The 11,779-nt window shown below is 45.5% G+C and overlaps 1 protein-coding gene across 3 annotated transcripts in view; it reads right to left on the minus strand.

Annotated features, from left to right (window-relative positions):
- TRIO (trio Rho guanine nucleotide exchange factor) overlaps positions 1-9,013 on the minus strand; it is a 200,143-nt gene extending 191,130 nt beyond the window's left edge. For all 3 annotated transcript variants that reach the window (XM_075271066.1, XM_075271068.1, XM_075271067.1), the window contains exon 1: positions 8,416-9,013. In XM_075271066.1, the coding sequence (XP_075127167.1) occupies positions 8,416-8,578 (163 nt within the window). In that variant the 5' untranslated portion in view covers positions 8,579-9,013. The remainder of the gene's footprint in view (positions 1-8,415) is intronic.
- Positions 9,014-11,779: the final 2,766 nt, after the last annotated feature.

Genomic DNA, 11,779 nt, shown 5'->3' on the forward strand with positions numbered 1-11,779 from the left:
GATTTTGTTTCTTTCAGGACCTTGCATATCATATCATCTACTAGAGAATCATGTTCCATTTCCCAGGGCAAGACTACTTGAAAGTAGTAATGGTTGATATACAAGTAAACCAGTCTCTCTTGCAGGCATCCACCAATTCACAGAAGATTTCACCTGAGTTCAATCTCCTTGTCTAGGGACAAGGGATTTTTGCACCATAATGTATGTATTAGGAACTAGTTTTCTGCAATAGGCCTTGCTCTAGTGAACAGTTTGAATGCAGACTGTCATGGATCCCAAAATGGACATTGCTTCTCAAGGGAGGTCCAACTTCTTCCTTTGGAAAAGGTTTCTTTTTCCCCTGAGGTAAGGAGGTCTGCTTTTCAGAGTCCAGAAGGAAACATAGTAATATTCTTTAAGGTGATGAATTCAGATTTGAGTTCTCAAAGTTTATCACCCAACCTAGATCACAAAAAAATCTGAGAAGTCTTCTCCAGATGGCTTTTAAGAACTGGAAAGAACTGACCAGCAAGGATACCATTCATCATCCAGATACGAAATATTTTGATGTCCTGTCTTCTTAAAAATTATATTACCTCCAACATTACTTTTGTGAAGGTTCGAGGCAGTATTGCTTTTCAACCATGCTTCAGTAGAATTGTTTTTTTTAAATAAAACAGGCCTGGACAGAAATGATAAGACCCCTGAAAATAATGTGACCTAAGGGTCGGTTCACACGAGCGTATGTATTATGTCAAAGTATGTATTCCTGGGGAGAGTCCGCATGGAGACCCCCCCGAACGGAATACAATTGCAAGCGCTGTGCTGTCAAAGCGCACAGACCCCATAGACTATAGTGGGGTCCGTGTGCTTGCCGCGCACTGCCCTCACGAATAACGTAGCCAACCTCCCTGGACGTGGCCACAGGAGGAAAATTGATGACAAATCAAAGAGACGGATAATACGAATGGTAATCAAACAGCCCAGAAAAACTTCTAAAGAGATTAAATGTGAACTTCAAGCTCAAGGAAGATCAGTATCAGATCGCACCATCCATCTTTTTTTGAGCCAAAGTGGACTTCATGGGAGACTGCCAAGGAGGGCACCATTGTTGAAAACAAATCATAAAAAAAGACACACTGGAATTTGCCAAACTACATGTTGACAAGTCACAAAGCTTCTGGGAGAATGTCATATGGACAGATGAGACAAAAATCTAACTTTTTGGCAAGGCACATCAGCTCTATGTTCATCGATTGAAAAATGAAGCATGTCTTGAAAAGAACACTGTCCCTACTGTGAAACATGGAGGAGGCTCTGTTATGTTCTGTGGCTGCTTTGCTGCATCTGGTACAGGGCGTCTTGAATCTGTGCAGGGTACAATGAAATATCAAGACTATCAAGGGATTCTAGAGAGAAATGTGCTGCCCAGTGTCAGAAAGCTTGGTCTCAGTCGCAGGTCATGAGCCTTGCAACAATGGCCCATAACACACAGCTAAAAGCACCAAAGAATGACTAAGAGGAAAACACTGGACTCTTCTGAAGTAGCCTTCTATGAGCCCTGACCTGAATCCTATTGAGTATCTTTGGAAGGAGCTGAAACATGCGGTTTAGAAAAGGCACCCTACAAACCTGAGACAACTGGAGCAGTTTGCTCATGAGGAGTGCACCAAAATACCTGCTGAGAGGTGCAGAAGTCTCATTGACAGTTACAGGAATCGTTTGATTGCAGTGATTTCCTCAAAAGGTTGTGCAACAAAATATTAAAAGAGGACCTTTCATGAGTTGGGGCACATGCGGTTTTATATACCACTGGAAAGCAGACGGTGTGCTGAATTCAGTGCACTATCAGCTTTCACGATCTGTGCCCCAGGTGAAGAACTATCAGTGCTGGTACTGTAGCTCTTCACCGTCAGAAGGGCGTTCCTGACAGTTAGTCAGAAACGCCCTTCCTCAGAGCAGCGCCTATAGCGCTGTATCGGTCTCACAGTACAGCGCTATAGTGAAGAGCTACGGTACCAGCACCGATAGCTCTTCACTTGGGGCACAGATTGTGAAAGCAGACAGTGCGCTGAATTCAGTGCACTGTCGGCTTTCCAGCGGCATATAAAACTGCATGTGCCCCAACTCATGAAAGGTCCTCTTTAAGTTAAGGGTACCACCATTTCTATTCAGGCCGGTTTCATGAATTTTATTTAAAAAAGAAAAAAAATATTTGTTGAAGCATGTTTGAAAAGCAATGTCTGACTTTCATTTGTTCATATAATTTTTATTAATTATTACTTTTGTCAGATTCAAGTTATTTCTGTGACCTTTATGGGTTTTTCTTTCATGAATTGAGGGGTACCAACACTTTTGTCCATATGCTTATATAGCACAGAAAAACAGCCATTAGCTTAGCTTCGTCTATCTGGCTTTGCCTTTTCCCTTATGTCCTCGGGGCTGGGTACTGGAAGGAAAAAAGGAAGGTTTTTATTTCTGAACCCATTTTCCTGCCGGCTTCTGTAGAATTTTTCTCCAACTCTGGTCCGAAAACATAGTTTTCTGCATAGATGGGTTTTTGAAGTTTTGTGGCCACATTTTTAACCAGTCAGCTGCAGTTCACTGTCTCCAGGCTCTAGATTTACTCCCCCTTCAGCCACCAGTCAATACACGGACTTCTGGTGTGTCCATGTGCTCACCGGAAGGAAGATGCAGACAAGGATAGAATGGAACGCATAATGCATTCCACAGGATAGAAGTCATGTATGAGTGCACCACAAGGAGGGCTCTGGCATGCACCCAGATACCAGAACCTCAGCCTGATGTCCTGATGGCAGGGAGTACTGACAGCAGCTGAAAAACAAACAGATTTCGGGGAAAAGTGGCTGAAAACACAAGGAACCAAAGCATATCCTTACAATCTTCAGTCTTTGCCTATGTGAAGGTCTAAGCCACACATACTCAAGAAGATGCGGAATCCTTCGCTGCTATAAGAAAAACATCTTTAAAACCAGGGCTCCATGTTGAGGGCCCCTTCACATGGAGGATACTCTGGCTGATTCTGAAAACGTAAACATTCCGAATCAGCAGCGTTTAAAACAGGTCCCATTGCTTTCTATGGGAGCCGTCATACGCACGCTCCCCATAGAAATGAATGGGCTGCTTTTTCCATTCATTTCTATGGGAAGCTTGCGTATGCCGGCTCTCATAGAAAGCAATGGGACCCGTTTTAAACGCTGCTGATTCAGAACGTTTGCACGTTCAGAATCAGCCAGCGTATCCTCCGTGTGAATGGGCCCTAAGAAAATGCCGCAGTTTGGTCGCAGTTCTATTTAATCCCAGCCACACACAGCAGAAAAATATCTGCATCAGAAATGCTGTGATTTCCAAAACACACATTTTTTTGCAAATTGCAGCATTTCAATTACACCTACCAAAACAATGGCATTTTCTATGTAGATATAATAGGGACAAAAAAAAAAAAAAAAATCAGCAGAGCAAAACTCTTTGGACTTTCTGTGAAAAGGCACAACTCCTGGGGCACAGGAGGTATAATACACCGCTAGAAAGGGGCAACACGGTAGCTCAGTGGTTAGTACTGCAGCCTTGCAGCGCTGGAGTCCTGGGCTCGAATCCCACCACGAACATCTGCAAGGAGTTTGTATGTTCTCCCCTTGTTTGCATGGATTTCCTCTCATTCTACAAAGACATACTGATAGGAAAAAAAAAAAAAAAAAGTACATTGTGATCCCTATATGGGGCTCACAATCTACAAAAAAAAAAAAATACACCGCTAGAAAGCCGACAGTGCGCTGAGTTCATCGAACTATCAGCTTTCACGTTCTGTGCCCCCCATGAACAGCTATTGGTACCGGTACCGTAGCTCTTCACTGTCAGAAGGGCGTTTTTGACAGTCAGCCAGGAACGCCCTTTCTCACAGTCTCGTCTATTACTGCCTAGCCATGATGCTGAGCACTCTTCTATGGACGAGTACTATCAGGAGGGGAGGGAGGCGTTCCTCACTGCTCTCATAGTATAGCGCAATAGGCACTGCTGTGAGGAAGGGCGTTCCAGACTGACTATCAGAAACGCCCCTATGTTGTGGAAATGCAGCTTTTTTGTTGCAGATTTTGATTTATTTATTTTTTTATGCCATTCCTACAAAAGGAATGGGAAATATATTGGAAGTACTGATACATCTACCTTCTGCTCAATTCACTCCTGGCTTTGGCTTTAAAAAAAAACACCGCAAAATCTGCAACATAAAAAGCTAAACATAAAAAAAAAAAATAGATATATTACAAAATTGTCTATATTCACACAATTGCATACTATTCATTTATGAGAAATTGTTTGTAATTGGAGGTGCAGGAATGTTGACATGAAGGAATTTGACACTTGTTCGCTGGCAGATTCCACCCCCAAAATCAGCAGCAGATTCCACACCCATTGTTTTCAATGGGAAGCCGAAATTGAAGCAGGATGCTGAAAAAATAAGCGTCCTACGCGATCACGCCACGGAGTCCACAGCTCGAGACTCCCTGCTTATTAGGCAGAAGAAAATGGTGGTCGGAAAATGATGAGGACTTCCTCTTCATTTTCCACCATGTAAACTGCCCCTTTGCTTGACAGTCATCCAGCACCTTTGTGTTATTGCCCCATAGACAGGAAATCCCTGGTTATTGAGAGGGGCAGTAACCTTTTAAACCTATTTCCTGTCTCTATTAGAACATGATGTCAACCTCCTATGGTGTTGATATGAAGGATGACTAAGGAAAATGGACATTTTCCACTGTTTACATCAGTTTTCACAAATCCGTCATAAGACTTGAATCTATTGAGGGTTCTATAAAAACAGGAAAAACATAAGGTCACACGGTCATTAATATTGTTTGTTTGAATAGAGCCTTGGAAGTTATGCCTTATCCATTAAGACAAGAGTCAGCAACAAGTTGCTGTGAAACTACAACTCCCAGCATGTTTTATTCACTTCTATGGGAGTTCCAACTATGCATGCCTGCTAGGAGTTGTACTTTTCCAATAGCTGGAGTGTCAAAGGTTGCCTACCCTGGGATAAGGGATCATTTTCAGACCAAATGCTTAACAATCAAACCCAAAACGATCAGAATAGCAGCGATTTGACTCGTTCTAATTGGAGTAGTGGTGATTCACAGCACTCGATTCATTCCAATGCATATCGAAGATAGCCAAGCCCACCATAGCGCCATTCAAATCTGTAGACTGATAGGGAGCCTGAGTGATCAAACCTCGACCAAGGTACAAGCTATCCCCATTCTATAGATAGGGCACACTTTCTTAATAATTAAATCTTTAAATATTTCTATTTTGTAGTTCATACACAACTTCAATTTCACTGCATTGACAAACACCTCAGGGCTCGTTCACATCTGCGTTGTAGGGTCCTTATTGCAGGTTTCCGTTTCCTGCATAAAACAGATGCAGGAGACGGAAGCCTGCAGGAGACTTTCTCACCCATTCATTTGAATGGGTGAGAAAGCTGTCCGGCCGTGCGCGGCAGTGAGCGTTTTGCGCTCTCCGCCGCGAAACCGGGTTTTATAATCCGGACACAGAGTCGGACATGCACTACTCTGTGTCCGGATAAAAAAAATCCGGTTTCGCGGCGGAGAGCCTAAAACGCTCACCGCCGCGCACGGCCGGACCCGGTCTATGGTTTCCGTCTTCTGCCATGCAGAAGACGGAAACCATAGTACGGAGACCCTGAACGCAGGTGTGAACCCAGCGTAAATTGCATAAAGCTACTTTCAGCCGACAGACCTTTCATCATTTTTATCAGATGTACATCCCAGTTTATCCAATAATACTACAAAGATCCCCCCCATCCCCAATGAAAGCATCAAGAGCCTCCGTTCAGGTATCATGAGGTTTTTTTGACATGCAAAATACTACACTATACTAGACACCGCTACTCCATGATAAATATATATATTATTGTATTATATCCTTTTTAAACCAAATCACCACTGAGCGCCATCTATTTACCACATGTCTTCTAGGGGTTTGTTTATTCTGACGAAAACGCATGTACAATAAACATACTGCAGAACTCAAGAAATAACAGGGATAATCTTCTAGAGAGGTTTCACTTCATATAAGAATAACATCCACTTGTGTATGTGAGAGGGGAGGAGGGAGAGGATGGGCAAAGCAGGCATAAACCCCCATGGCATCTTCATACTACTGTGCTGCCCATCTCCAATAATAAACCCCCATGGCAGCTTCATACTACTGTGCTGCCCATCTCCAATAATAAACCCCCATGGCAGCTTCATACTACTGTGCTGCCCATCTCCAATAATAAACCCCCATGGCAGCTTCATACTACTGTGCTGCCCATCTCCAATAATAAACCGCCATGGCAGCTTCATAGTACTGTGCTGCCCATCTCCAATAATAAACCCCCATGGCAGCTTCATACTACTGTGCTGCCCATCTCCAATAATAAACCCCCATGGCAGCTTCATAGTACTGTGCTGCCCATCTCCAATAATAAACCCCCATGGCAGCTTCATAGTACTGTGCTGCCCATCTCCAATAATAAACCCCCATGGCAGCTTCATACTACTGTGCTGCCCATCTCCAATAATAAACCCCCATGGCAGCTTCATAGTACTGTGCTGCCCATCTCCAATAATAAACCCCCATGGCAGCTTCATACTACTGTGCTGCCCATCTCCAATAATAAACCCCCATGGCAGCTTCATACTACTGTGCTGCCCATCTCCAATAATAAACCCCCATGGCAGCTTCATAGTACTGTGCTGCCCATCTCCAATAATAAACCCCCATGGCAGCTTCATACTACTGTGCTGCCCATCTCCAATAATAAACCCCCATGGCAGCTTCATAGTACTGTGCTGCCCATCTCCAATAATAAACCCCCATGGCAGCTTCATAGTACTGTGCTGCCCATCTCCAATAATAAACCCCCATGGCAGCTTCATAGTACTGTGCTGCCCATCTCCAATAATAAACCCCCATGGCAGCTTCATAGTACTGTGCTGCCCATCTCCAATAATAAACCCCCATGGCAGCTTCATAGTACTGTGCTGCCCATCTCCAATAATAAACCCCCATGGCAGCTTCATACTACTGTGCTGCTCATCTCCAATAATAAACCCCCATGGCAGCTTCATACTACTGTGCTGCCCATCTCCAATAATAAACCCCCATGGCAGCTTCATACTACTGTGCTGCCCATCTCCAATAATAAACCCCCATGGCAGCTTCATACTACTGTGCTGCCCATCTCCAATAATAAACCCCCATGGCAGCTTCATACTACTGTGCCGCCCATCTCCAATAATAAACCCCCATGGCAGCTTCATAGTACTGTGCCGCCCATCTCCAATAATAAACCGCCATGGCAGCTTCATAGTACTGTGCCGCCCATCTCCAATAATAAACCCCCATGGCAGCTTCATAGTACTGTGCCGCCCATCTCCAATAATAAACCCCCATGGCAGCTTCATACTACTGTGCCGCTCATCTCCAATAATAAACCCCCATGGCAGCTTCATAGTACTGTGCCGCCCATCTCCAATAATAAACCGCCATGGCAGCTTCATACTACTGTGCTGCCCATCTCCAATAATAAACCCCCATGGCAGCTTCATAGTACTGTGCTGCCCATCTCCAATAATAAACCCCCATGGCAGCTTCATAGTACTGTGCTGCCCATCTCCAATAATAAACCCCCATGGCATCTTCATAGTACTGTGCTGCCCATCTCCAATAATAAACCCCCATGGCAGCTTCATACTACTGTGCTGCCCATCTCCAATAATAAACCCCCATGGCAGCTTCATACTACTGTGCTGCCCATCTCCAATAATAAACCCCCATGGCAGCTTCATACTACTGTGCTGCCCATCTCCAATAATAAACCCCCATGGCAGCTTCATAGTACTGTGCTGCCCATCTCCAATAATGTCAGACCATTTGCTCTATGAGGCCTAGAACTGTTGCACTGATTTGTTATTCTCTTGTTGCTAGGGTGCCAATTAGATTCCTGGTTGCCATGGACAACCCCAGTGCCACATGAATCACACCTGATGCCGCCGTCCTGTATACACCACTGTACACACCACTGTACACAGCGCATCCATCCAGTCACCAGCACCAGGATTCTGGGAGAAACACTTCAGCTTCAAACGTCGCTGCCTGATAAAGGAGGTCCCTGCCATGATCGCAGTTGTTTTTGCCATGTGGTCTCACCCAGCGCATTATATCAGGCTATACAAGCCATTCGCAGTCATGTAGCAATGAGACAGCATGTTCAGGAAAACCACTACACACGTAACAATGGAAGGCAAGTGACAGCCCATAGAGCTGGCACTCTAGACATGTCAGGCCGCCACACTGCACAGGTTTACCTCTGACATCATGACAGCCATTACTGGCGTGAACGCTTACCAGATCTGTAGAAAGCAGCAATGTCTGCCGAGTCCTTGGCTGTCTCTTCCAGCCCCTCCACAGAGCTGGCTTCTCCGCTGCCTGCCGCAGTCGCGCTGATGGGAGCGCTGGAGGTTGAGCACGGGATAACATTGCTGGAATTGTTCATGCCTGCAACGTTCATTCTTCCGGAACGTTTGCTACGTGAAAAAGAAAAGCCCCAGCTCGTACGTTCCCACCTCACACCGTCATCTGCCTCACTCTCTTTCCTTTGTCCTCCTGTCAGTGCGCCATGTCCGCGACAAAATACGCTGCTTCGAAACCACAGTCAATACAAGCTGGAGAATCTTTAACCGGAGGCTATTATAAAGCACAGCCGAATAAAAAGCCCAGCTACACCCCTTTCTTTACATAACGAAGAATAGTCATGCGCTAAAAACAAAGACAACACCTATTTTCCTCCAAGCCTGACACGACTCTGCGCCGAAAAAGCCGAAAACCCAAATAACGGTGCGATAACGCAAATCACTGCTCCGGTAATCACAACAATCAGTGTCACAAACGGTGGCGGCGGTGGTTGCGGCGAATGCATAAGTGGGTGGAGTAAGGATACGGGAGTGTGAGGGCTGCTGTGCGTGAGTGAGGCTCAAGTCTCGCGAGAACACACGTACAGTCACTTCAGCTCTTCTCCCAGGAAAAGTGCGAGCGCAATGTTGGGCTGCGGTGCGCTGCGTTTCTACTGCGACGTAGTGTGTTCTGGTGCAATGCTGGATCGGTTTTTGAAGTTTTCAATCTGTAGGTTTTAGCAGCAACCATATGAATAGCAGCACATAATGCATACCAGGGTTTCTTGTGGACAATTTTTAAACCTAAATGTTTAGAAACAGGACATGGTGAAAGGGGCTCTATCTGCAAAATTATGCTGTATGAGCCCCACATATGCATGAATAGCCTTTAAAAAGGCTATTCAGGCACCGCTAATGTTATTTTAATTCCCCCCATTTTAAAATAAAACCCTAAAAACATACATGTAAATCATACCTATCGTGCACGGTGGGCGGTGATGCACGATCCGACGTCATCTTCTGGCACGCCTACCTCTTCTTTCGGCGACGCCCTCCACTCCTGGATCTTCCCCGGTTTCATCGTCGTCTTCTTCCAGCAGTTCAAATCCGATTAGCCGATTGGTTCAAATCCGGCATGTGCGCAGTAGTGCTCCCTCCGGAGCTACTGCACACTCTCCGGCGCCATTTTTCTCAATGGAAGTGCGCACGCGCTGAATTTGAACAAAACGGATTTGAACCGCCGGAAGAAGACAACGATGAAGCCGGGAAAGAGCCAGGACTGGAGGGCGTCGCCAAAAGAAGAAGAAAGAAGAGGTAGGCGTGCCAGAAGATGACGTCGGATCGTGCATCACTGCCCACTGTGCACGATAGGTATGATTTACATATATGTTTTTACGGTTTTATTTTAAAACGGAGGGGGGGGTTAAAATAACATTAGCAGTGCCTGAATAGCCTTTTTAAAGGCTACTCATGCATATGAACTACTACTGTTTCCACCATCTAATAGATCTGTCCCTGATATATCCATTGCACTCTCAGGCCTTACTATAACTCCTAGGCAGCAGGCCCGCTGCCTCGGGGTCATGTTTGACGCAAACCTTTCCTTCACCCCTCATGTTGAATCACTCGCACGTTCATGTCACCTCCACCTCAAAAACATCTCCAGAATACGCCCTTTCCTTACCAGAGATTCACTAAAGACACTTATTGTCTCTCTGATTCATTCTCGCCTTGACTACTGTAACTCCTTACTAATCGGTCTTCCCCTCACTAAACTCTTCCCTCTACAATCTATTCTGAATGCAGCGGCCAGGCTCATCTACCAGGCTAGACACTACAGCGATGCCTCTGGTCTGTGCCAGTCGCTACATTGGCTGCCTATTCATTATAGAATAAAATATAAAGTTATCACCCTCATCCACAAGGCTCTCCGTAATGCCGCACCTCCATACATTTCCTCCCTCATCTCTGTCTACCGCTAAAGATGAGCGAGTACTGTTCGGATCAGCCGATCCGAACAGCACGCACGCTTTGAAATGAATGGAAGCACCTGATACTTTCGCTTTCACGCCGGCCGGCCGCTTAATCCCCCACGTGCCGGCTACATTCATTTATTTCAATGCGTGTGTGCTGTTCGGATCGGCTGATCCGAATAGTACTCGCTCATCTCTACCTACCGCCCAACCCCGTGCTCTCCGTTCACTCAATGACCTAACACTTACATCCTCTATTATCAGAACCTCTCACACTCGTATACAAGACTTCTCCCGAGCTACACCACTTCTCTGGAATGCTCTACCCTGGACAATCAGATTAACTCCCAATTTCTACAGCTTCAAACGCAAACTAAAGACGCATCTTTTCAGAAAAGCCTATCACAATTTCTAACGTAAACCCTTAACTGTCCTCTGTCCCCACTCCCACATTTCCCCACATGATATGATGTCATCTCATGCTAACTTTATAGGTCCAAGCTCCATCCACATGTTAAAGGACACGACTGTTGACGTCTCATAAAGTTTTATGTTTGTGTAATGACAGTCACCTCTATTACAAAAGTGTCTGACCTCTGCATAAGCAGTATCGCCCCTGCTACCTCTTGTGTCACCCCCTCTACCTCATAGATTGTAAGCTCTTGCGAGCAGGGCCCTCAGTCCCATTGTCTGAAACGACTTTCTTTGTAATGTATCTTTCTGTCTGTATTTGAACCCTACAAATTGTCCAGCGCTGCGGAATATGTTGGCGCTATAGAAATAAAATGTATTATTATATGTGGGGCTCATACAGCATAATTTTGCTGACAGAGCCCCTTTAAGGTTAGATTCACACCAGTGTTGGGTTTCCATTCTTTGAGTCCACATAGGGACCTGAAGAAACTCTGCTTATAAAAACAGTTACCCACGGACTCCTATAGACTACTAGCCTCTGCCCTTGACTTCGTCTGTGGGTTTTTGGCGTTGATCCCTTTTTTCAGCAAATTACTGCTGTCGATGGTTTGCCTGCTCCGGAATTTTGGCAGCTCTTAAGCTGTCCTGCTGCTGAACTTGTTCCTCACACCATGCCTGTGATTGTTCCGGCATCTCAGCAGCTCACAGGGACGCCATATAATGAGCGCCTTGTTGGTGTTGAAAATCCGCCTGCTCTGGCTTTTCGACAGCTGTCAAGCTGTCCTGCCACTGAACTCGTTCCTCGTGTTGTGCCCGTGATTGTTCCGGTATCTCAGCAGGCCGCTGGGAAGCCATATAATGAGCGTGTTGGCGTGTATGATCCACCAACACCGGCATTTTGGCATCTCTCAAGCTGGCCTGCCACTGAACTTG

This window comes from Leptodactylus fuscus, chromosome 4, assembly GCF_031893055.1.
Source record: "Leptodactylus fuscus isolate aLepFus1 chromosome 4, aLepFus1.hap2, whole genome shotgun sequence".
Taxonomy (NCBI): domain Eukaryota; kingdom Metazoa; phylum Chordata; class Amphibia; order Anura; family Leptodactylidae; genus Leptodactylus; species Leptodactylus fuscus.